Here is a 26,935-nt window from a genome sequence, read left to right on the forward strand (position 1 = left end):
TGATAATGATTCAAAAGGCAACCAAGGAGTGGCCAAAAAAAACTTTGGAGGGAGTGGAAGCTTTGAGTTGCGTAGTAGCAGCCAATAAAGATAAAAGGTTTAAGAGTTCCTTTTAAAAGAACTGGCCAAAATCACTCCTGACATGTGTGCAAACTTGGTCACCATCTACAGCTTGTCTACCCAATTCTTGGTCTTGTCGTTATAAATGTATCCTGCAAATTCCACCCTCGAAATTCAAAGTCTAATTTAGTTATATAGCACATGTAAAACAACAACTGGTGACCAAAGTGCTGTACATGTAAAATAATCAAAAGAGATAAAATATAGGAAAACATGTCAAAATTTAGGAAAAGAAGCATTAAAGCTCAAAGAAATCATTATAAGTCCAAATTTATGATTATAGTCGTGCCCATGATGAGTGCAGGTAAACTTCTTACCACAACTGTAAGTCACAAGAAATTGCAAAATCGTGTGAATATACTCTATAGCTCAAATTTTTATTCATTTATTTGTTTTTATATACAGGTCAGTCTCAGTTGTTTGGTCCTTCTCAGCCAATTGTGGCAAGAGTTGGTGATGACATCACATTACCATGCCACTTGAAGCCAGCAATGGACATTACTGCCAAAACATTAGAGTGGACGAGGTCTGACCTCGACCCCATCTTTGTTTTTGTGTGGCGTGCTCGTCAAGAATTTGAAAAGACAAAACATCCGTCCTACAAGGAAAGATCATCACTGTCTGCTGATGAACTAAGACATGGAAACATGTCACTGAAACTCTCCAGTGTGAATGTGTCTGATAAGGGGACATATAAATGCTACATCGTTGAAATGGATAAAGAATTTTATATTAACCTTGTTGTTGGTAAGTGGATGCACAATATTTGGGGGGTAGGAACTGTTCTGACCAAAAACAAAAGGCCTCAGGTTCAGGTCTGTTGTGACCAGGGAAAAAAAACCTGTCAGAATTACCATTACACAAACAAAGGTAAAAAAACTAAAAAAATAGAAAAAATCTTGGTAGTTGGTACTGCTATTGCAGGTGTCTGTGACATAAACCTTACACTAGATGGTGGTCTAATAAACTACTACTACACTGCTAAAAAAAACAAAAAACAAATCCCTCTTGCCCCCCTCTCTATCCTTCAAGCCTGGGGCTGGGACCTGTTAAACAAGACATGAAGTAAAGAATTTTTTGAGGATTTTTAATAATGGAATTACTTGAAGAATCATTGCAGCCTTATTATAAATTGTTCTATTTTGTTTAAAACTCTTCTTGTTTTCTGTTCAGCATCAGATATTGGTTCCTCACCAGTCCTCAGTTTGGCAGGGACTGATGTTGAGAAAGGAGAAGTAACACTGAAATGTGAGTCTGCAGCCTGGTATCCAGAGCCCGAGCTGCTGTGGTTGGACGGTGAGGGAAACCTCCTCTATGCTGGACCTACAGAGACCCTCAGAGGTCCTGATGGGCTCTATACTGTCAGCAGCAGAGTGACTGTGGAGAAGAGACACAGCAACAACATCACCTGCAGAGTCCAACAGAGGAACACCAAACAGAGCAAAGAGATACACATATATGTTCCAGGTATGCATGTTTTAGAAAATATATTTTCAGTTAAAAAAAATAAGTCGAATTTTATAAAAACTTGGCCTGTCATTATATGGTACAAGAATTTTAAACTCCAAACCAATACCCAAGAAAGTGCTTGATATTCTGCAGCATTTTCAATACCACGGTATCAATGGTTGCTGATCAATGGTCATGATAATTTGCATATTAATGATCAAGAAAGTGACCTCACAGCCCATTGGGCTGGTTTCAGTTATTGTGCAAATATACTGTTTATAATGTTGGGGAAACCTCCGGTCAGCTGAGACTGAAGAAGTCACTTGGATGAGTGATGAAACGTTTTCCCACCAAAAACGCTACGTCCAGATGAACAGACTCAACCTTTAGGGATGAGTGTGCATGCACCAATACGTAGACAGGCTAGTTTGCAGTTCTGAGATAAAGGTGCATCTAGATTACATCACGGTTAGCAGACATTTATATTTAAGATTTATATTTAAGATGACGGTGCTGGTGCTGGTTAGATTCACTAACTAAATTCTCTCTCTCTCTCCCTCTCTCTCTTTATATATATATATATATATATATATATATATATATATATATACATATATATATATTATCAATCTTAAGCTAAATCCACAAAGAGGAATACTTTATATTAGCATCTTCATGAAGCCTGTGCAGAAACAAAACTGTGGGTGTCTGAGGGGTCATAGCATTGCAGCAAAACAGAGTGTTAACTGTGAAAGATTGAAAGGATCACTGATTTTAAAACTGATCTAACTGTTGACTGCAACAAAATGAAAAACAGATTTTAATAAATTATTCCAAAAGTAGAAACTTTAAAGTAGTAGATCATCTTGTCCGCATCTGCCTTGATCCTCTCTCATTTAGCATTCACACTGCTCCACCTCAGTCTGTTTTATGCTCGCCGCGTTGCTTGTGTTGATAGACAAATTTGACATCAAATCCTGTGTTGTGGCGCGTCGACTGGTTGAGCACCTGTTGATGATTTGTGTAACTTGGTATGTTGTGCCGTTGCCATCGCAGCTTGGTTAAAGACACAACTGTATGCTCATACTGCTTTACACTGCCATTTTAATAATAATCCTGCTCAGAGTTTCAGACACATACAGATACACAGATATAGATTTTGTAAATGTTTGAACACTTAAGAAATTTGAAAAGTTCTGTTTGTGGAAAAATCTTTGAAAAAAAACAAAACACTGGATAAAGTCTTAACTTCCACTTTTTACTTATGTGACGTGATATTATCTGACTGGCGACACCTATGGTTTAAGAGAATACTTCATTGGCTTCTTGCATCTTAACATCAGGTATAAGTGGCTGCATCTGTGTTATGATGGCACAAGGGTAAGCGGAGCAACCACTGCAGAGGGTATACTGGAAGCTTCAGTCTGCAGCTCTTTACATCCTCAGTTCTGCTCTTCTAGCCTGAAACCTGTCTGTGCCAGATTTTACTCTTTATTTTCTCGGATTAGTTCTCCACCCTCATGTCCGTATTCCACTCTGTCACAGGTAAATATTCCATCCTCTGCCCTGAGTTTATTAGCAGCTAGTATGATAACTGGTAGCTAAACAGGTAATTGCTAATAGTTAAACATCTAATGTTAAGTGTGTACTGGCCAGGTTAACATTTGTGACTGTTTAATACTTCAGTATTGTTGAAATAACTAATTTAGTAGTTGGTGGTGTGTGTGCTGTCAGCACAGGGGTGAATCTACAGGGGTGGCATGGGGTGGCACTTGCCTGTACTGTCTGAAGTTCAGTACCATCCTGAGGAGGCAAAGACCTCATTCTTTGTATAGATATTTTTCATAATGAATATCATAATTAAGTATTCATTTTAGTGTTGATTAATATTTGAGTATTGATTTTTTTTGACAATCCTAACAGAAATGCAGTGTTATTATAATATTTTTATTGTTACAGATGAATTCTTCATGTTCACACCCAGTTCTGCTAATCCCATTAATATTGGTTTGGCTGTTAGTTTGGCTGTAAGCATCATGTTAATTATAATTGGAGTTTTCTTCGTCTGGAGACAAAACAAAAAAAGTAAGTCACAAATTAATTAATTCAAATCATGCTGTCTAAATTAATATCTAAAATTATTCTTACCGGTTTTAAAGCAACATGCAGATTTTTTGTAAATTACACTTAAGTTTTACAAAGCTCTTTCAATTTTGGTTTTTGATAGAAAACTGATAGTATTAAGGTGTCCTAAACTTATTTTAAAATCAGTTGATAATATGATGCATTACTATTCTAAAGCCCAAGAGAACATCTTGTTGTTGTTACCTTCTCTATACTCGTAACAGATGTCAAGAGTGCTCACTGTGATGGATGCAAAGAACAAGAAACCAGAAACCACTCTAAAAGAGACAAAACTGAAACAGACCAAGAGCAGGAGAAGCTCATGAGACAGAACATCAGTCCAGTGAGTGATATGAAAGAAACAGAAAAGACAATAAAATAACTGTGAACAAAATAGATGAAGAATTCCAATTTGATTTGATTTAATTTAATTTAGTTGGAAAAGGTGTGTGTGTGGAAAGAAAAGAAAGAAAATTGCAATAGTACAAAGGCAAATAATATATAGATTGTATATCCAGGGCCAGCTAACAGTGAAATAAATATGTAACTGTTAGAACAATAATACAAGACAGAACAGTAGTTACCATCTCTTCTATTTTGCAGTCCTCATATTCAAATCTTCTCTTCTGCTATGCGTCATTGTGCAGTATGTTATGTAGGAGCTCAAAAAATGTTTCCTTTCATATCTTTTCTAAATCTGGTGGACTTGGACCAAAACTGAACCAAAAATCAACAACTGATCACTCATCATGGAAAAAGATAATTTTCATTGCTAACAACAATAACAATAACAACAACAACAATAACAACAACAATAATAATAATAACAATAATAATAATAATAATGCTTGACTGTGTTTAGTAATCAGTTGCATGCTTTATTAAATGTTAAATTCCTAAAACACTGACACCTGATTATGAAATGAATACAGTCAGTCTTCAATTTAATTTCAAAATTCTATACTTGTCCTATATGAACACATTATATATTTCTTACACCATAAGGAAATGTGTAGTAATAAAAATCTTAGGTGTTCAATTAATTTTAAATCTCATCAGTTCAATCAGTTTCAACAGAAACATTTGTAGCATTTTGACCAAAGAGTTTGGGTGAATTTAGTTATCATTGACATAAATTTCCACTGTCTGTTAGATGGAGAAAAAACAGGAAGCTATCATGAATTTTGAGGAATCCACTGAAGAACTGAAACACCAGCTAAAGAAGAAGGAGGCAGAGATCATCGAGCTGAAAAAACAAGTAAACACTCAGAGACAAACATGAACATTTCCAACATATGGAGACCATGTTGATTCACATTCATTTACAGACGCATTACATAACAAATGAATAGATTTAGAAGAATATCAATTTCTTTCCATTTTGTCCTAAAAAAAAGTCAATAACCCAAACTTCAACGGCATAAAAGTACCAAGTGTAGCTTTTTTTCAGGCTGAAACTTGTGTTGATCTGTTTGTCTGTTAGACTGAGAATCAACATGCAGTTGGCGAGAAGTGGAAGAACGCCAATGAAAAACTGAAAGAGGCTCATCGACAACTGGAGGAGAAGAATGCAGAGATCAGTAACATGAAGAAAGAAGTAAACACACAGTCAAACACCGACATTTCCTTTATTTTGACTCAATTCATTTACAGAAACCTTATCCTAACCCTAACAAACACATGCATAGATATACATGTATCCATTTGATTCCATTTTGTTGTCAAAAGAAGCCAGTAATCCAAACTCCAATTAGGAAAAAACAAATGAACAAACACATATACACACAATGCTTTACAGCTAAAGTAAAGACTGCGTGCAGTAACCACTGAAAGCATTCACGTTTCTAAGGACTGACAGCACTAAATCTATTACCATTGCCACAGTGAAGATAGAAATGCAGTCATTAAAAATTTCATCGTAATTCAGTAGAAATCTTAAATGTTTTTTAAGATATCATAAAAATATGTGAGCATAAGTAACACATTTTTTAAAAAATGCAGATAATTTTTTTGTTCAGGCTGAACCTTTGCGTTGATCTGTTTTTTGTTGTTAGTTTGAGAAAAACCAACATGTAGCTGAGAAGAAGCTGAAGGAGGCCGATGAAAAACTGAAAGAGGTTCATCGACAACTGGAGGAGAAAAAGGCAGAGATCAGCAACATGAAGAAAGAAGTAAACACAGACTGTTGTTTTGAACACTTCAAGACAAACACACATTCATTTACTGCAGGGGTCCCCAATCCCAGTCCACAAGGGCCGGTGTCCCTGCAGGTTTTAGATCTCACCCTGGGTCAACACACCTGAATCACATGATTAGTTCATTACAGGCCTCTGGAGAACTTCAAGACATATTGGCTGTTTCTCAATTCTCAAGTACGCGAGTACGTACTCGCGTTCTCGGTGAGTACGTACTCGCCGAGAACGCACGGGAGTACGTACCCGCCAAGAACGCGAGCACGGACTCGCGATTTGTACAATTGGAACACCAGCGTACGTGATGATGTCACAGGTCCGGAGTTTTTACTGCCATCCCCTCCTAATTTAACTGTGAGTAACATGTTATGAAGCTTAACTTTAATCACAGCCAAACCGGTTTACTCAGGAACAAATAAAACACTGAAATAAACCAAACATTAACATTTAGAAGTGATCTAAGTGACTTATATATCATTTTTAACCTCAGTAGTGAAACCTCTATTAATAAAAATAGTGTACATGTACATACGTGTACATACCTTAATAAAAACAAGCAGGTGAGATGTTAGAACGCTTTTATTTCTATTTTAGTGGACACTCAATACTATAGACAGCTGCTGGGGTTTCTTTAACCTGAGTAGTGAGAAGACCGCGAGGGGGGGGAAGAGGGTTGAAAACGATGTGCCGGGAGTCCGCTGTTGAGTTTTGGACGAAATGCATTCTGGGATATTTAGCTGTACCAAGTCCACACCGATGCATGCTCGATAAAACGGGCGGAGCGAGAACACATCCGGGACTTTTTCGCGTTCTCGGCTTGATGCGTATTTCGAATTGGAAGAGTACTTGGTCTCCGACTGATGACGTATCACGAGTACACGAGAACGCAAGTACGCATATTGAGAAACGCCCATTGAGAAGGTAATTTATCAATTTAAATCAGCTGTGTTGGATCAAGGACACATCTAAAACCTGCAGGGACACTGGCCCTCGTGGACTGAGATTGGGGACCCCTGATTTACTGGGACCTCACTCTGTCAACCATAAACAAACATACAGCACATTTACTTTTACTTATTTTATTGGCTTTTCGTTGACAACAAAGGAAACAAGGACCCAAATTGAGTGTGTAAAAACAGATTTATGTTACCAACACAGACAAAAACTCACATCCACACAATAAGAGACAGTGGAGAAGGAAATTCAAGGTTTGCTGCAACAACCTCTGAAATCATTCAGTAATCACAGAGCAGAAGTTAAAGCCAAACAACCTGAACATTTCAGAGACATTCAGGACTCTTACTTATCTTACAGTTCCTATTGAAAAATATGAAGAAAAAAAAAATCAAACTGTTTGTTTTACATTCTAAAAAGTTTAACTCTCAATGAACAAGATATCATAAAATAAATATTTGTATTAAAGCACAAAGTTATGAAAGGAAAAAGAAATACTTTAAAGATTTTCAACAAAGTGTTTTGGTCAGACTAGTTACCTCTGACCTCAGTTTCTACTGTCTGTGATTAGGAGGAAAAACAGGAAGCTGACAAGAAGTTGAGGGGGGATGACAAACAGGATTTCCAGCAGGAGAAGAAACAAGCAGATGACACAAAAAATGTGGACCAGGTAAATACAGAGACAAACACGTGTTTCCAACACTTCACTGACTTACAGTCATTCATTGGATTGAAGGGAAATACTGAGGATCAATGTTCTCTCAAATTTTTCATGTGTCTGAGCGAACACACAAACTCGCTGAGCGGTCCCTTGGACCACTGTGAGCAACAGCAGACGTGTGCACTGTGGTCACGGCAGCATCTGTCACGGTCCTGGGTCGGTGACAGAAGGTCGCGTCGCTCTGGCAGGAAGCGCTGTGTGGCAGGCAGGAGATGAGGACTAAAAAGGCAGGACTCAAACACAAGGGATGAACTCAAAACCACAGCTTTAATTGCTGGCACGGGAAAACGAGTATACAAAGCAAGGCAAACTAAACTAAACTAAACTGGGGAAACAACAAACTAAACAGAATACAAGAAAGCCAAACTAAAACACTATACTATACAATAAACTGGGGCAACAAAGAGAACTAAGATAAAAGTACAAAAACTCAGAGACACAAGAAACTCAAAACACTGGGTCACCGACCCAGGACCGTGACAGCATCGAATCCATCCAAGTTACATGGTTTATTAAAATAATCAAATGACAGCATTTACATTTATGTTAGACTACTTTTAATTAACTGCTTAAGCCCACTTGCAATGAAAATGAAAAAGAAATCTTGTTCATGACCTGTATAGTATATTAACACTATTGGAAGTGAAAATAACTTGAACTTCAGACCTTGTAAAACACAACTTTCTTTCTTTCTTTCTTTCTTTCTTTCTTTTTTAAATAAAGCTGACCGTATTATGAGTCTGTGGTCTGGGAGAGAGTCCTGTAACTCTCTGTCTGCAAAATACAGTAAATAATGACCTATGTTGGGCAATTAATTATATAGTTACTTCTTCAAAAAAGTCACTGAGTTTTGCACTTTCCACTATGAGATAAAGGAGAACAACAGCCTGATACCTGCAGGCCTGACAACAGGAGATGTATCACTCCTGTAACACCTGTAACATTCAGTAGTCGCCTCATTGTTCTGACACACACAACAAAACTATTGACTACACTACACACTAACTACACAAGATTTGCGTTAAACGTCGCAAATCTTTCACATCTCAAAACACCGCCGTCACTCCTAAATCCCTTTTCAAAACAACTAAATGCCATGTTGCCATATCATTTTTTGATTGGTCGACATGGTACTTTTTTCGACCAATAGGAAAGGGTGGGGTTTTTCTTGGTTTTGTCTTTGCTCACAGGCGGAGAGTGCTTTCAAGTGTTTTCCTTATATATATGTTTTTCCTTATATATATATATATATATTTCCTTATAATTTCCTTTTTACTGTTTCTTTTTGCAGTAAATATAAACAACGATAGTATTCAGGAAGAAAACCAAACATTGCATATATTTTTATCATAACTCTGGTTTTACGTGGCCTATCAACACAATTTAAAAACTGGTATAAAGTCCACACTTTTTCCGTCAATTGTTCCGTCTGTCCTGCTCACATCTCCAATGGTTGTACACGTTGTCATTAACGTGGCTTCACTTCACATCAGCCACGCCGCTTTGCTAGCTAAAACATCGGTGTCGGGACATAAGGACGCTGTCATAGCCTGTCAACGTTGATTAGCTGCGTATATACGAATGTGAATCGCATTGTTGGCTGGACTGTGGGAAGCATCGTTCTAATCCCATATTGGAGCAGCCACTGACTAACACTGCAAAACATAATTGTTAAAGTTTTAATTTTAATTTCAATTCAGGTTAGATGTTTTTTTTTTTTTTTGTGCGCAACGCAGATTTTCTGTGCGCAGAGACCGTGCCAGCAGTGCGCAATTGCGCAGGCGCGCAGCTTAGAGGGAACATTGCTGAGGATTATGAACATTTCACTGAGAAGGAATTTGAAACTTTAGTTATTTCTATGATTAATAAAGGAGTGCTAACTCAGCAGGAAGAGATGGGAGCTGAGAAATATCAAGTGCTTGTGCAAGTGCAAAATGTGTGGCATAGATGAAAGGAAGAATTATTATTATTATAAGAGCATATTTAGACACATGTTATGAACTCTTTGCAGAGGCTGAGCTGCTTTTCTGTGTGTGATGAGATGCTGCATATATTGATCACATTGTGGTGCTCAGTGCGCTCTGTTATGCTGCTGTGTGTTGGTGGAGCAGCCTGATGGACACAAACAGCAAACAGCTGGACGAGCTGCTAAAAAGAGAGCTGGGTGTTTGTCAGAAGGCTGGACTCACTGATGCCTGTGGTGGAGAGAGACACATGAAACAAAGTAAAAGCTCTAATGGATGACATCAGACACCCTCTCCACCAGTGTTGGTCAAGTTACTTGAAAAAAGTAATCAGTAACTAATTACTGATTACTTCCCCCCAAAAGTAATCCCATTACTTTACTGGTTACTTATTTTCAAAAGTAATTAATTACTTAGTTACTTCGTTACTTTTTAAAAACACAATTTACAACCTAAATAGGTGATAAAGCGATAGATCTTTCAGCCCAATTCTACTTTTTCTGCATAATCCATAATATAAAATGTAATCAAATGGAAAAGTCTCTTTTTAAAACTTGTTTTATTAGTTTTAATCTTTTAACTTTATGCATCGAGCAAAAATTTAATTATATGCAACATTCTCTGACTGGAAGAAATTTGTTGAACATTTAAACCTATTTTCTGCACATTCCAGCACATAAAATAAAATATTTTTTTGTGTTTACACTCACTCTTTCAAATACATGTAAGTGAAACACAGCAGAAAATAAATAAAGTCAAAGACTAGCGGTCCTGTTGCTCTATTTTCACCTGTAAACCAGGAGTGGGGCAGGCGGAGGTTTACCCTGGTGCAGGTGTGCTGCAGCGGTCAGTGGAAGAGTCCGCAAGTTTCTCTGTGAGTTTCTCATTATGTCGTAGCGCACTCGGTGCTTGCTTGGAAGTTTAGGGGGTTTTTTCGCTGTAAAAAGAAGTTTTCTTCCCACGCACAACGGACACTAATGTTTTTGTCACTTTTTATGGAATCAAACTCAAAATAAGGCCAGTACTTCCACGCTTTAAACGGTGCACGCTCTGCCGCATTCAATATATTATCCATTGTTGATCTGCACACAGCTGTTGTCACGAACGTCGCACTCGCTTATGTCACTGTCACGAGACGTTCTCGCAAAAAAAATCACGGTTTTAGTAACGCAGTAACGCAACGTTGCTACGGGAAAGTAACGGTAATCTAATTACCATTTTTGCAATAGTAATCCCTTACTTTACTCGTTACTTGAAAAAGTAATCGGATTATAGTAACGCGTTACAAGTAATGCGTTACTGCCTGATAGGTTTGTAGCTTAAACCCATTCGCTGAAACGTTGAAGACAATTTAATTACACAGCAAAAGCATTGAACACCAAGCAGAGCTCTTTATGATTCTCGTATACGAGGGAGACCAACTGGACAAACGTTGTTCCTTCGCTTGACCCCAGTCGCTCTCGTCTCCTCCCCCGTAACACTGATCTTTTATTGAGGTCACATGAATATACATAGGTTCATTAACATATGACGTCTACATACAAACAAAGAGTACCTTGCCTGTGCGTTGTGTAAGTATGTGTGTGTGTGTGTGTGTGTGTGTGTGTGTGTGTGTGAACCTGTGAAGACTCCCCAAAGCTGGTGCCAGGAGTCTAGCGGTCCATCTAAACAAAAGGCTCTTATACTTAACCAGATACAGAGTAGGTGTCCTCCCATACCATAAGTCAGTAAGAGCAGATATAACCTCTCTCCTGACCTTAAGTTGTGTGTGGATGCCAGAGTGCTCTGGGAGGCACACAGTCTCCACGGACTATTAAGGATCAAACCTCTATCAATCTACAACTAATTATAAAACTCTAAGCATATATGAGTAGATATTTCTAAGCATAAATGACAATCAACAATACAAATCTAACACTGCCCATCTCTGCTCTCCACACAACCACAGCTCTCCAATCATCTCTCAATCACACATTTCATTCCTAATACGATTTTTAATCCACTTTATCCTGTTTACCAATCCAATCCAATTTTATTTATAAAGCACTTTAAAATACCAGCACAGGACAAAAGTGCTGTACAAAAGATACGTTAAAAGCAATCAGAATAGAATAACAGAAAACAGCAAAAATAAATAAATAAAACACATAATACATAAGAAAATTAAAACAGCCCTATATTAAAAAACAAGATAAAACGGCAAAAATCATCTAAAAACAACTAAAATAAAAATAAAAATAAAAGCAACAACTCACATGGTGTCAAAGGCCAAAGTAAAGAGGTGGGTTTTCAGGAGTAATTTAAAAACAGGTAGAGAAGAAGCCTGTCTAATCTCTAAAGGGAGATTGTTTCTTGGTTTTGGAGCTGCTACAGCAAAAGCACAATCTCCTCTGTTTTTATTATTATACCCCCGTTTATACACAACAATCAAGTTGTTTATTTCCTTAGACTACTTTAAATTAAGATTTTTTTAAATTTAGAAATAAGAGTGAATTCAATTTACCTTTCAATCTACGTCCCTACCCTCACCTATGTTCACGAGGTGTGGGTAGTGAAAAATTTTTTAGAGTACTTCGAAATAGAGAAATTAAACAGAGGCATTTGTGTTTTCATTTCTTATCTGAAAACTGGGTTGAAAATTTGACAAAGGTAAAAAAAAACCCACTGACAGCAGATTATAATTTATTTTAGTTTGCAAATTCTATATTGACTGTACATGAACACATGCTTTTTCTTTTACCATGAAGACATTTGGAGAAATATATGTCTATATATATATATATATATAAGTGGGCTACTGGAACAAGAAGGCATCGGTGGGCAAGAGACGAAAACAGGGCGTTGTTGGAATGCTACTACGCAAGTAACCCTGGCGGAAGGGGTTACATGAATAGGATGAGGGACCTATGGATTCTTCGATACCCAACATCCACAATGACGGCGAAACAACTAGTAGCTCAGTGTTCCAACATTCGAAAGAAGGGACTGCTCTCACAGCTAGAGATTGACGAGGTACAACATAAATGCTACGGCAAGGAGGAGTCAGGACGCCAGGTCAGGGGGGAGATATCATCACCCCCACCCGAGATTGGGTACATAGCCCCAAGTGCGATAGGAGAAGGATCGTTGGGTGCGAGAGGAACTGACCTGAAAGGTAGGATCATGGCCAAGCTTGAAACCTGGACCCCCCGTAGCCGGTTACCAAGATTACGTGAAGTACCCTCAGAAGGTCTGCTAGATGATGTTAATGGAGCACTACGGATGATACCTACAACCACGATTACCGACACTAACAAGCTGATCTACACTACGGCAGCAGTGATCAGTGAGATGCTTGGCTACAAGTTGAACAGCCACAAGGGGCAGTACCCTCCATGGAGAAGGAGGCTAGAGGGCAAGATCAAAGTAGCACGGAGGGAGGTTAGCCAACTAACGGAGTCGCAGAAAGGCGCGACAAAGAAGGTGCATAAGAAATACAGCAAGCTGTCCATACCTGAGGCCTTGGAAACTGCCAAGCAACGATTCACAGCCTTGGCCAGCCGCTTGAGGAGGTACACCAGAGAGATCGAAGGCAGGAGAATAAACCAGCTGTTCTCCACAGAACCAGCAAAGGTGTACTCTCAGTGGCAGAGGAACAATAGCAGAACAGCACCACCAAGGCTGGAGACGGAGCAATATTGGAAGAGCATATGGGAGAAGGACGCAACCCATAACAGCAATGCTCAGTGGCTAGTGGATCTGAGCGCAGATCATAGCGACCTCCCTGAACAGGGTCTGGTAACCATCACAGTGGCAGACATCCAAGAAAGGGTCTCCAGTATGAAGAGTTGGACAGCACCAGGGCCCGACATGGTTCACACCTACTGGCTGAAGAAGCTGACTGCACTCCACGAGCGTCTGGCAGCACAAATGAACCAGATGCTAGTTAACGAGAGACACCCGGAATGGCTAACCGAAGGTCGGACGGTCCTGATCCCCAAGGACCCCAAGAAGGGACCGGTCCCATCCAACTACCGACCAATAACCTGCCTCAGTACTACATGGAAGCTCCTGTCAGGCATCATATCGGCTAAGATGAACAGGCACATAGGTCAATACATGAGCGGGGCACAGAAAGGGATTGGCAAGAATACCAGAGGCGCAAAACACCAGCTACTGGTAGACAGAACAGTCAGCCGAGACTGCAAGACCAGACTGACCAACCTGTGCACAGCCTGGATTGATTACAAGAAGGCCTATGACTCAATGCCCCACAGCTGGATACTGGAATGCCTAGAACTGTACAAGATCAACAGGACCCTAAGAGCCTTCATCAGGAACTCAATGGGGATGTGGCGTACAACACTAGAGGCCAACTCCAAGCCCATAGCACAAGTCACCATCAAGTGCGGGATCTACCAAGGAGATGCTCTGTCCCCACTGCTGTTCTGCATAGGCCTGAACCCCCTCAGTGAGATCATTGACAAGACTGGCTACGGATACCGACTACGGAACGGAGCGGTTGTCAGCCACCTCCTGTACATGGATGACATCAAGCTGTATGCCAAGAGTGAACGAGACATCGATTCACTGATACACACTACCAGGATATACAGCAATGACATTGGAATGTCGTTCGGACTGGAGAAGTGTAGTCGGATGGTAACAAAGAGAGGGAAGGTAGTCAGAACTGAGGGGTTTGAACTACCAGAAGGCAACATTGCAGATATAGAGGACAGTTACAAGTACCTGGGGATCCCGCAAGCGAATGGGAACCATGAAGAGGCCGCTAGAAAAGCTGCAACCACCAAGTACCTGCAGAGGGTCAGGCAAGTCCTGAGGAGTCAGCTGAATGGTAAGAACAAGATCCGGGCCATCAACACCTACGTCCTGCCCGTGATCAGGTACCCTGCTGGGGTAATAGGCTGGCCAAAGGAGGAGATAGAAGCCACTGACATAAAGGCAAGAAAGCTCCTTACCATGCATGGAGGGTTTCACCCCAAGTCCAGCACCCTGAGGCTGTACGCTAAGCGGAAGGAAGGGGGCCGGGGACTGGTGAGTGTCAGCACCACAGTCCAGGATGAGACAAGAAACATCCACGAATACATCACGAAGATGGCCCCAACTGACAGCGTGCTCAGTGAATACCTCAGGCAGCAGAAACCCAAGAAAGAGGAGGAAGGCGAGGAACCATCATGGAAGGACAGGCCCCTGCACGGTATGTACCACTGGCAGATAGAGGAGGTGGCTGATATCCAGAAATCCTACCAGTGGCTGGACAAAGCTGGACTGAAAGACAGCACAGAGGCACTAATCATGGCAGCACAAGAACAAGCTCTGAGTACAAGATCCATAGAGGCTGGGGTGTATCACACCAGGCAAGACCCCAGGTGCAGGCTGTGTAAAGATGCCCCAGAGACAATCCAGCACATAACAGCAGGGTGCAAGATGCTAGCAGGCAAGGCATACATGGAACGCCATAACCAAGTGGCCGGCATAGTGTACAGGAACATCTGTGCCGAGTATAACCTGGAAGTCCCAAGGTCAAAATGGGAGATGCCCCCAAGGGTGATGGAGAATGACCGAGCTAAGATCCTGTGGGACTTCCAGATGCAGACGGACAAAATGGTTGTGGCTAACCAACCGGACATAGTGGTGGTAGACAAACAGAAGAAGACGGCTGTAGTGATCGATGTAGCGGTTCCGAATGACAGCAATATCAGGAAGAAGGAACACGAGAAGCTGGAGAAATACCAAGGGCTCAGAGAAGAGCTCGAGAGGATGTGGAGGGTGAAGGTAACGGTGGTCCCCGTGGTAATCGGAGCACTAGGTGCGGTGACTCCCAAGCTAGGCGAGTGGCTCCAGCGGATCCCGGGAACAACATCGGAGATCTCTGTCCAGAAGAGCGCAGTCCTGGGAACAGCTAAGATACTGCGCAGGACCCTCAAGCTCCCAGGCCTCTGGTAGAGGACCCGAGCTTGAAGGATAAACCGCCCGCAGGGGCGTGCTGGGTGTTTGGTTTTTTTTTATATATTACCAGCAGTGATTCATATTAAGACACATCTCACCTCTCATCTGAGAAGTTTCTTCAGTTCTAGGACATTGTGTTTCTCAGCATTATCTCATGTCACTGTCTTAATTTGTCACACACACTTTTTTAAATCTATTTATTCAGTGTGTATCAAATCTTGTACCAGCATTTAGCAAACAATGTTTCTAATAAGCCCCAAACATTTTATATCACTGATCTGTCACACACATTAATCTGTCTTTGTTGTCTCTCTCTCAGCAACAGGCGGGCAAACCCAACAAACCACAGACAGGTGACATCACTTTGGATGAGGTTGACAGAAGTGGCGACTATATCTGTCTGAAAAACGCTTCCAGTGAGGTACTGCTGCTTCCATGCTGATGAACAATGAGTACTACCTAAACACAAAACAACATGTTTATTGTATGTATTTAACATGTATTTAAAAATATTTCTGAAACAAGATCCTTTTCACTTTTAGATACAACTCAAAGATGTAAAGGACATTAATTGACGTGTTCAGTTTTTTTTTAGAAGGAAATACAGGAGAATGTCTATGGTTTAAAAGATTTAATTTGCTGCAGCAGTTGAAATTACAAGTCTCAGCGCTGGACCTCTGTGTGAAATCAGCCATCTGTCTTCACACAAAAGGATGACCCTGGATCTAGCTGTACAGTTTTATAGCCCCCAACAATAACAAGTATTATTATGACTAAGAAAACAGAGAAGAGAAAACACCTCCCTGCCAAGTCTTGATTATTAATATTATCCTTCTGATTCTATTTAGTATCTAAGTTCTGGACATTCTGTTCGGACTCCCTTGGCCCAGAAAATATAATCCTGGCTGTTAACCAGTTATGATATGCAAGCATATTGCAAAACCATTTGCACTGCTACATCAATCACAATATTTCAATTCAGTCATAGCACTAAATGAAGCTTGCGACCCTCTAAACACAGAGTGCCAACTCTTTAATGAGCACATAGCAATGTTAACATATAAATCATAAATATACAGCTTTATTTAATCATTTTAATCCTAACAACATCCATTTATAAACATTATGGATTTCACACACCCTCGAATTTATTATTGCCTCATTTATTTTTCCCTTTTTTCATTCTCTTTATTCCCTTTTGCAGAATAAGGTGATGACAGGTTGGGAGCTAAAACTACAGATCAACGACAACGAACCCCTTACACACAAATTTAAAGAAAACTTTACAATGAAACCTGGAGAGATAGTCACTGTGAGTCTGTGTTACTAGATTTTTCTTTCTGTCTCTGTCATTATTACTTTTCACTTGGACATCTGTGACCTTTTTTATTGTTTACATTTACAGGTACGGCGAGACGGTGCTAGGAACCCATATCCTACCAATGCTGACCTGAGGTGGATATACATGAAAAGCTGGAAGCCCGAAGACACCCTCAAGATAGATCTCATCAGCAGCACTGGAAAAAAGCACAGACTAAACTGATGCTCTTTTACAAACAACATTACATCATGTCAATTCAATAGAATGATTTTTTTAATGAATAAAAGAACAGAACGTTATTATATTTTATATATTTCACAAAATTTTTAGTCGATTTAACATTTTGTATGTATTTTTAATTAAACATATGTATAAAAACGTAAAATCTTCATAAAGTATTCTTTATTCTTTTACACTCAAAAAAATGAAACGTTGACTTTAATTAAAATTATTTTGTCAACAGGTTCCACGAAATTGTATTGTGTTAGTTTAAAGCAAAAGTCTTTAGGTCATCTAATTTAATAAACTTGCATTAAAGTGACACAATCCTTTTGAAGTGAGCCAGTTTTATAAAACTACTTAGGATTAATTAACAAGCAATATTTAAGACCACCTAAATCAAGTTATGTTGTATAGACATAAATTATGTGTTTACAGGTTAGATAGATTAGATTCGTTTTGTGAACACATTTCTTGTTTGAGGTATTTAAATGTTAAATTTAAGTTAGATTAATTAAAATATTATATTTTCAGCAAACTTGTGCTTTACTAATTAGTTTTACATAAATCTATTTTGTCAACAGGTTCCACACAAATGAATTTAGTACAAGCCACTTATTTTTCTTATTTCCTTTATTGCCAAGCAGTGCTTTAAGTGGGCCGGTACGCGCCGGTACTCAGTACCGCCACTTCTAAATATAGCTCTTGAGAGTACCGCCACCTCTCCATGCGCCCAGAACGTGCTTTTAGCTTACCGGTACTCTCATTTGCACATCTGTTATAATCGTTTGGCTGCGCTGCCGCTTTTCAGAGCGCCCTTCACAAGCACGCTTCCTAATTCGTCCCACCGAGAGCAGAGACTACATTACCCATACACCAATGTGTTTTACAAGTGAAAAGCGCATGCGTCGCTTTTGTCGTTGTCATGTCAACAACTCAACGTGGTCCGGAGAGGGTGTGTAAAACGCGCAAACAGCTGCTCGGTTAAAATACAAAAACAATGAACACTTAATATGCTCTCCTGGCTTCAGACTCTGAGTAGTAAAAGAACAAGGTCAGAATCAGAGGACTCGCTGGCTGATACCCCACCAAGCCAGAATGATATCGCTGCAGGTCAGAAGCAAGCTAATGAAAGCTGCACTAGTGCCGCAGCCGCGGACGACGGCACTTTTGGCGACGACGAGGACGAGAATGACACCATTTCTACCGATGACAACAGCCGCGTTAGCGAGCATGAGTGGCCAGAATGTTGGTCCCAAGCACAAGTCCGGTATTTCTCCACAAATTACAAGTGGCTGATCAGCAGAAATCAAAAGTTGGGTTGTAGTGTGTGTAGTCAAGTTTGTGCTCGCGTGGACATGCAGCAAGGGCAGAGAGTGTCGCAGGAGTGGAGTGGGTGCTTAATCTCGTCTTTTGGAAGGGACAAGGCTGCACAACAAAACTCACTACGAAAGAAAATAAAAGAGCACAGAGACTCAATTTATCACAAGAAAGCAGTTGAAATAAAAGAGAAGGCAACACAAAATACAATGCAAAAACACATTGAAGATATGAGAAAGGCTGACTACGCTTCAACTTGCAATGTGTTTAGAACAGCTTATAAGATTGGCAAGCATGGGCGTCCCTTTACAGACATGCCAATAGATGTCCAGTTGCAAGTCTTAAATGGTGTCAAGATGGGCAGAGTTTTGCACTCTAATAACTCATGTGCAAATATACTGGATCACATTGCAGCTGAAATGAAAAAGAAGGTAGTCAATGACATAGTGATGAATGAAAGAAAATTGTGTGTGCTCATTGATGAATCCACTACAATAAGTGGAAAGTCTGTGCTTGTCGTGTGCCTGCGGTCAGCTATTTCCAGTGAAAATCCAGACACAATATTTTTTGAACTGATTGAGCTGCAGGGGACCACAGCAAAGGACATCACTGAAGCACTGTTAGGATGTCTTCATAATAATGGCTTTGACCCTCACTACCTACAGGAACATTTGTTGGCATTTGCTTGTGATGGAGCCTCAGTGATGCTTGGGAGGAAAGCAGGAGTTGCTGCGCAGCTTTGTTCCAAATTCCCTTACCTGTTTGTCTGGCATTGTTCCAATCACAGACTGGAACTGGCAGTTTGTGATGTTTTGAAGGAGGTAGGAGGAATCAACCACTTTAAAATATTCTTAGATCAGCTTTACTCCCTCTACCATGCATCACCAAAAAACCAAAGGGAGTTAACCGAGAGTGCTCACAATGTTGGACAACGTCTCCTTGTGATAGGCCGTGTTTTATCAGTGCGTTGGGTTGCTTCAAGTGAGAGAACAGTGAAAGCAGTATGGGAGAACTACCAAGCTCTGCAGGTACACTTTACAAGTGCTGCTGCTGATAGCAGCAGTGACTCAAGAGAGAGCAAAATACAAATTAGTTTATAATTTATTTTATGTACAATTTGTTAAAAAAAAATTTCAATACCTTTTTGCACATTTTATTTATGTTCAGTAGCTCTTTCTAGCTCAAGCAAATCCACAAACTAATAAAATGATTTATTATTTTGTATAAGGTTGTCTGTTGACTGTTGTATATAAAACCCATTCAATATAGTTGTTGTTACCTCAGGGGAGGCGGAAAAAAAATAGAGTACCGGCACCTCTTTTGGGCCACTTAAAGCACTGTTGCCAAGACATTCATTGAACATTTCTTTAACAAAACAACAGCTGCGCCACACATTATTAGTCCATTAAGGTTAGTAACTAATAGTATGCACACAGATGCAGCATAAAAATAATGACTTTAAATTAAATGTCTCCGCCAGAAACAGAAGAAAAAACATTTACGATCATGTCATAGGTTGACCACAAAACCTTTGACAATGCAAAATGAACTGTTCACCTTAACAGCCACAATCCTGGACAGCATCCCATGACAAATTTGTGAAGAACAGAATAAACAGGTTCCAGTCACCAGTAGGGATGGGTATCGAAAACCGGTTCTTGTTGAGAACTGGTTCCCACTCTTTCAATTCCTTGGAATTGTTTGCCATTTTTGCAAACGATTCCCTTATCGATTCCAGTCGCCCCGAATGATGTCACCACGTTGCGGAGCGTCGGAGCGTACCTGGCAGGAAACACGGTGCCTAAGCGGCTCAAACGCTCAAAAGTTTGGTTATACTTTACCAGAACGGATGACAACAGGGCAACTTGCAATACTTGCAAAGTAGATATTTCATTTAAAGGAGGAAACACTACGAATATGCAAAAGCATTTGCTCACAAAACACGCGATAACCTTAAATGAATGTCGTGTTTTTAATTCCGCTCTGGACTCGTGAATCTCAACCCAGCAGCAGGGGTAACGTTTGCACGTCCTCTCCCGTTAATGCGGCAGGTAAATAATCAACTAACAGTGCATATTATGTTAGCGCGATCTGCTTTATTACAAAACCTGCCATTGTGCATTTAGGTGACCATGATGAGACAGACAGAGTCTGGCTGGCGCTCGCTGGCAGTTGTCGCTGCAGTCTACCGGTAGCGTCTCTTTTCAGGCCCGAATGTCACCGAGCAGTGACTAAGTTTGTGGTAAAAACCTTGCAGCCATTTGCCACAGCAGATGGTAAGTGAATGTGTTTAATTGTAGGCAGGGACATTGCTGGATATTCTTGTGTAATTGCTACAGAATAATTTATGTTATACTTTGTTATTGCTACAGAAGAATATTTATTTTATTATTTTACATTTACAATTTTCCCCGGGGACCCTGTGACACCCCATTGAAGAGCCATAGGCTGGATCTCTTAAGATCTCCTGTTGGGTTTATAAGGCCATGTTACTCCTAAATTTCTATCTTGTTCAAAGAGAAGATATAAAACAAAATTCTAAGCTAATCGACCTTAGTGTTCTCCTTTTTAAAAACAAGAATCGATAAGAGAATCGATAAAGAATCGAATCGTTAAACAGAATCGAAAATGGAATCGGAATCGTTAAAATCTTATCAATACCCATCCGTAGTCACCAGGTTAGATTTTTAAAAAAAAAGTAATAATAATAATAATAATAATAATAATGATAATGAATAAAAACAAATAGTCTACTAATATTCCCAAAATGATATCACCATCCCAAATAAAACTTTAATAAAACATGCAAACATTATGGTCTGACAATAAAACAGCTTGCCAGTTTTCAGTTTTTTTGCAGCAGCATAACAGTACTCATTTAACACTTGCCACTGTCAGCATTTATTTTACCACTGTATAGGGAAAATCATTTTAACATGGAAAGAATTGCTTTTTTTTAAAAGGCGGCAAAATACACATTCATCCTGCATCCTATCTCAATGAAACCCTTTAAAGCTCAATACTTTGAATAATCTTTTAGTAGGCCCTAAACCCCCCGCCCCCCAAAAAGAGTAAAATCTCTGTAATTGCAATTGTTTACAAACAAATGTTTGTTGTTTGTTGAGAGTCTGCTGGCATCCAGATGAAGGAACAGCTTCTGAAGTACTTCAAAGAAAGTTTTCAGTTCCCGAAGATAACTGAGATTCAGTGCATATATCACACCCATTAGGAGTGCACATGCAGAGGCAATGTCTCCCAGGACATGCAGAACTTCAGCACCCTCGATGGTTATCCACATCGGCTGGTGGAGTGCTGGCATCACCTCCTTCAACACTGATGGTGAAGATACCAAGGGTAATTTGTTCCAGCTCCCTTTGAACAGCTGTAGCATCAGAATCCTTTACAACAGAGAGTAAAAAAAACCCATCACATTTGTGAATTAGACACAAAAACACAGAAAAATGCATCTTTTTTTTTTTTAAATGCCAAAGTCACCCTAAGAAGAAAAAAAAGATTACCAACCAGGTATTCTTTGAAGAGGATGCTTGGGTCTTCGTTCAGGTAAAGAGGTAGTGCCCTGAGGACACACTCCCTCCTCTTTTTAATAGTTTCATTCTGGAGAGAGTGACAGAGGTACAGAAAGAGAAAACAGAAATACTTTAGGATGACACAAAATGACATTATATGCAAAATGAATGACATATCCACTGCAGAGATAGACATGTACACAAGACCAATTAATGATCACATGGACATAAATAGTTAACCTGTGGGCAGGGTTTCCACCACATTATATATGTCCATATTAAGCAACGGAGGGAAAGACAAACTAATACAGCATCTTTTTTTGCATTTCAAAATTGAACTTACAGCTACTATACACTACCTGTTTAAATTTGAAAGTGATCTTATAACGCCTTAACATTTTGCTACGAACAGAAAAACGCACCTGTGTGGCTGGGGTCAAAATTTGTCTAATTTTCTTCCCTGCAGCGCCTCCTTTTTTCCTGAAGACTTTTATGAGCTGGTCAGTGTATTGGTCAAATTGTGCAAGAAACCTCGGAACAAGTGGAGCAGTAGTAATCCTCACAAATTCTGCTTCCACCTAAAAACATGTCAACAAACACAACATACTGTACTGTAAATATATTTATATATACTATACGTACACATATACATACTACTGGCTACTGGAGCCATTACAGCTTTTATTGTTATTTATAAAGATTCATCAATTATCAATTTCATACCTCAGCCACACTGAATAGTCCTGGCTCCTGTATGCAAAGGTCCTGGCCTTCTTCTCTTTGATAACTATTTCATTATGCTTCTTCTTGACCTCAGTTAGCAATGCCAATCTCTCACTTTCAAGGCTTTCCTGGGTCTCTCCAGCCGGATAAGGAGGACAAAAATTTACCTCTGCCTTTCTAGTTTTTTTGACAGCATATGCTGGGTGACATCGATCAGTTGGTTTGTGCTTGAGGGAATTAATGCTCAGTTCTGGGCACCCCAGGTTTCTAAGCTTTGTCCTATAATTTGCCATCTTGAGGCTAATCTTCCATCCATAGAAACCACTGAAAGATCCTTGTTCTCTTAAGCATGGATGTGCTTTGATTAAAGCTTCAGCAACAGATTCTATTTCCAAGTTTGAAGGATATGCCTTAAACATCATGATTTTCTCAGCTAGAGCTTCTAAAATGTCTGACTTAAGTTTGTGTCCTGGGTTCAGAAGAATTCTATTTGATATGAAAGCCTGGTTTGCACATTGAAGTTGCATCTCCACGTCATACGGAAACTTTGGTATTTGGAATTCTGCAGGCCACTGAGATCGAGCAGTTTCTGAGTCAGAGGATGAAAGTAATAGTGTGTCAGAAGATGATAGTGATGTTTCTTCCCCACTCTGGTTCATCTCAACTTCACCAAAGTCTGACGCATCAGTCAGACGGATGACTTTCACTGTGCTCTTGTCCTGAATATCATCCATTCGTTTAAGGTTGATAAACTCATTATCAAAGTCACTGTCCATGTACTGGAGTCTAATGTCCCCCTGAATATCAAATTGACGGTTGATCTCATCTGAAAGATCCTCCACAGACTTTGGCATGCCCGATGCTATCGTCAGTTTTTCAGTATTGTTGGAACCAAGGATGATCCGCAGTTTTACTGGTTCAGCCATCATTCGATTCCGTGCTTCAGTCTAGAAAAGAAAAAAAAATATACCTGAACATAAATCCAGTAACTATGTATAAAATTGAAAGCATTAAAATTAATATGTCAAGATGTTTCACAACGGTACTTAACAGAGAACTGAGAAAAATTCTGACTAATCTCAACAAAAACACAGATGAAAGGTTTTCTTGTCTAGGAGATGCACGGATGGGCCTAACAGACTGTTAGATTCAACAAGCCACAAGGAGTTAGTGGCTGAACATCACAATAAGGTCAGATGCTACTTTAGGTGCTTATGCCAGTGAGATTAAAGTGCATATTAATTACAGCTGTTTACTCACATATTCATTGTGTGCTTTTGATGTAAGGATTTCTTTTCAATGTAACCATTCGAAGGGGACCAATGAAGTAGTCATTTAATGGGTACTTCTCTGCCAGTTCATCATATGTTATCAGGGACATTTTGCCACTTGTAGATGGTTGCAGTTCAAAAGCCCAGTAGTGCTCCCTAAATCAAGACGAAAACTTGCTGACAATGAAATTCAGTGTACCCTGAACAACACATATTATTATCTTTCCAAATTCAGGTAGCCCATCAGTAAAACCACAGATAACTATCATTCTATTTCTGTAGTTGATCCCTCTATAGTCTGCACTTTTAGTCATGTTTACTTCTGTCATGTCAGGATACATCTGTTTGATAGGCAGAGAAATGTCATCTCTCAGAACCTCAAGAGGAACTCTTGATGCACTTGACACCTCAACTCCAGCTTTCTGTGGATGTAATGAGTGTAAGTGATAGGCAATCAGCAGTTGATGTTTCCTTGACAGTGTTAGAGCAACATTCTTGAAACACTTGGTATGATGAGCCACTTCCTTGAAAAAACTATGTTTTCCCTCAAATCGCATTGTCCATAATCCAACAAGAGGACCAAAACATCGGATCATCTGAGGGTAATGTTCCAAGTAGTGATGCTTTGGCAGAAGTTTGCCTCTTGATATTTCTCTCTGTGATCAGAAATTTTGAACTGGAGATATCCAATTGATTCTTCTGTATGGATCTGGGCAACAGCAAGTTCCCCTATCTCCTTTAAATCCAAAATGATTTCCCACACTGGATCACCATCAGGTATAACCTCTCCAATCAAGAAGGTCAGCAGTCTTAACAGAGTCCAATTTTCAGCTGCATTGCCACCTATTGTATTTTTTCTTAAAAATGTTCGTGGAACAATATGTGGACGGTTTGTTTTATCTTTTCCCTTATAGGGAAAAGTGACAATCACTTTATTTAAAGAGTCCAAAGTGATGTATTTTTTGGATATGAATATACACTGCACAAGTTCCACTGGAACAACTCCTTCCAAAAGATCGTGGAGTATGTCAGGTGGATATCCAGTTGTCACATGAAAATTAGAAAGATTTTCTGTCAGCACACATGGCCTTTTTACTCCAACACAATGCTTTCCACTCTCTAGTGCATGCTTGACATGTTCTTTGTGCAGGTCTTTGGATCGAAGAGTAAACTCTCCAGAAAGTACTGGTTTGGTCTGAAAGTCGCTGAAACGTCCTGTGCAAAATCGACAAGCATACTCTCCTGAAAAGCTCTCCACAAAACTTGCAATCCCATGAGCACCTAGATTCTCTGCAGCTACACACTGTACCGTGCCTTTAATATTTTTTCCAATCTGTGGGACAAATACCCCATGCTCCTCCAAGACAGGCAAATCACACAAGAGGTTCAAGCACTTTTTCATACCCATATTCCTTGACATAGCTGCTTTTACACAGTATTGCCAAGTAGATGGATGACAAAGAGGAGTGTTGGTCTTGGGATAAGTTGCTTAATATCCAGTACACTGCACAAAGTTTGTGCTTCTTTTTTGAAGTACCGAGAGGGTTGCATACTTCAAACTCATCAATGTAAAGCATCACGGTAATTCTCAATTCATCAGGAGATAGGAACTGATTTTGTTTGAAAAATTCTCCATCTTGAAATGATCTGTATTCTTGTTGCGTAGTTTCAGTTTCCTTGGATTGAGCGTAGTTTTCTACTATGTCATCTACTATACCATTCTTTGTTAGGAGCTGTTTTACGGTCTGCAGTAATGGTATATATTGGTAGATATGGTTACTCTCCTTATCCAAAATATATTCAGTTGGTTCAACTACACGGAACTTTTTGCTGAAGTACTGTTTCCGCTTAAAAGCAGTCCCAAGTGTACCCATATTTCCAAGTGTTTTTGTCAGCGGGTTAGAGATGCAGACTGCAAAAACCAAATCCTCAATTTCTTTCACATAAGATTAATATGACTTTGCTTTGTACAAAAATCTGTAACTATGGCATTTATTGCAGTCAGGAATGCAGAACTCATCAGGAAGTGCAAGTCCTGCAAAAACTCATCCACTGCACTGCTTGGAACATGGAGTACATTTTCCAGCTTAAGCAACATCGCTGCAAATTTCTCTTCTATCATCCTCTCATCACTTTTAGACATCCCTGCCTGAGACAAATCTTGCACTTCCACCTGGCCTTCGTCGAATACTTCACTGTCTTGATGTTCCCCTTCAAGAGCTGGCCTTTTAAAACTGTCTCTTACTGTTACTATTCCACCTTAAAAGTCACTGTAAGAATAACCAAGATGTTTTCTATTTTAATGTGATTTGAATGTTCCATAGATGTTTGTCATAAATGTACAACCCTTGAACACACATGGGACCGTTTCATTTGCTTTCAGATGCAAATTTATGTGAGTAAAATACTCCTTTTCAGTGGTAACTTCAGAGAATCCACAAACATGGCAGCTGAATGGGGCCAGTGACAATGTTTGCTGTGATTTCTCTCTGTTATGAACCCTACAAAAATGGGACCTGAGTGCATTCCATGACTTAAATGTGCATGGACAACTAATATATGGGCAAGGATATGGGCGCCAGTGCCCATAATCTGGATGTTTTAATCTATAATGTTTAAGTAACTGGCCCCTAGTTGAGGTCTTTGCACTGCAAACTTTACACTGCCACGTTCAGATCTGGAGAAGACATAAAAGCAGTGGGTCAGTAAAGAAAACTTAACTCGTAAAACAGTTTTCTTTTGAAAAAGTATGACAGTTCACATACCACATGCAAGCTCAGGAATACCACATACACCACATCAGTATAAGAGGGAGCAGGTAAAGGCCAGGATCTGAAATTTAGAAAGCAAAACAAGAAATTACAAAAACTTCAAAATTATTGATTGAATTACAAGTAAATAAAATCTTACTCAGAAGAAAAGCAAGAGATCGACACTGCCATGTGCCAACTTTCTATAGAAAAAATTATCATCAGGTCTGTTGACCTTCTGTCTGTCCGGTTATATTTCGTCAATAATTTCATTTAAAAAAATGTAGTGTTTATTTAACAAAATTTAATTTATAACTATGTTGATATGTAT

The 26,935-nt window shown here is 39.6% G+C and overlaps 1 protein-coding gene across 1 annotated transcript; it reads left to right on the forward strand.

The window, feature by feature from the left end:
* Positions 1-744: 744 nt before the first annotated feature.
* Positions 745-17,016, forward strand: LOC112845607 (lamin-A-like). The gene is made up of 11 exons (XM_025905027.1): positions 745-867; positions 1,294-1,587; positions 3,529-3,654; positions 3,918-4,036; positions 4,847-4,951; positions 5,177-5,290; positions 5,748-5,864; positions 7,411-7,509; positions 15,793-15,894; positions 16,678-16,785; positions 16,879-17,016. Exons 1-11 carry the CDS (start codon positions 768-770, stop codon positions 17,014-17,016), a joined length of 1,422 nt encoding a protein of 473 aa, XP_025760812.1. The 5' UTR covers positions 745-767.
* Positions 17,017-26,935: the final 9,919 nt, after the last annotated feature.

The sequence above is a fragment of the Oreochromis niloticus genome, linkage group LG3 (assembly GCF_001858045.2).
Source record: "Oreochromis niloticus isolate F11D_XX linkage group LG3, O_niloticus_UMD_NMBU, whole genome shotgun sequence".
Classification (NCBI taxonomy): domain Eukaryota; kingdom Metazoa; phylum Chordata; class Actinopteri; order Cichliformes; family Cichlidae; genus Oreochromis; species Oreochromis niloticus.

What these genes read in the sequence shown, in the direction of transcription:
- LOC112845607 (XM_025905027.1), top strand. Translation starts at nt 768, where the DNA reads ATGTCACTGAAACTCTCCAGTGTGAATGTGTCTGATAAGGGGACATAT. An exon ending in TTATATTAACCTTGTTGTTG is followed by an intron (nt 868 to 1,293) that starts GTAAGTGGATGC and finishes TTTTCTGTTCAG; the next exon opens with CATCAGATATTGGTTCCTCA. An exon ending in TCAGTAACATGAAGAAAGAA is followed by an intron (nt 5,291 to 5,747) that starts GTAAACACACAG and finishes TTTTGTTGTTAG; the next exon opens with TTTGAGAAAAACCAACATGT.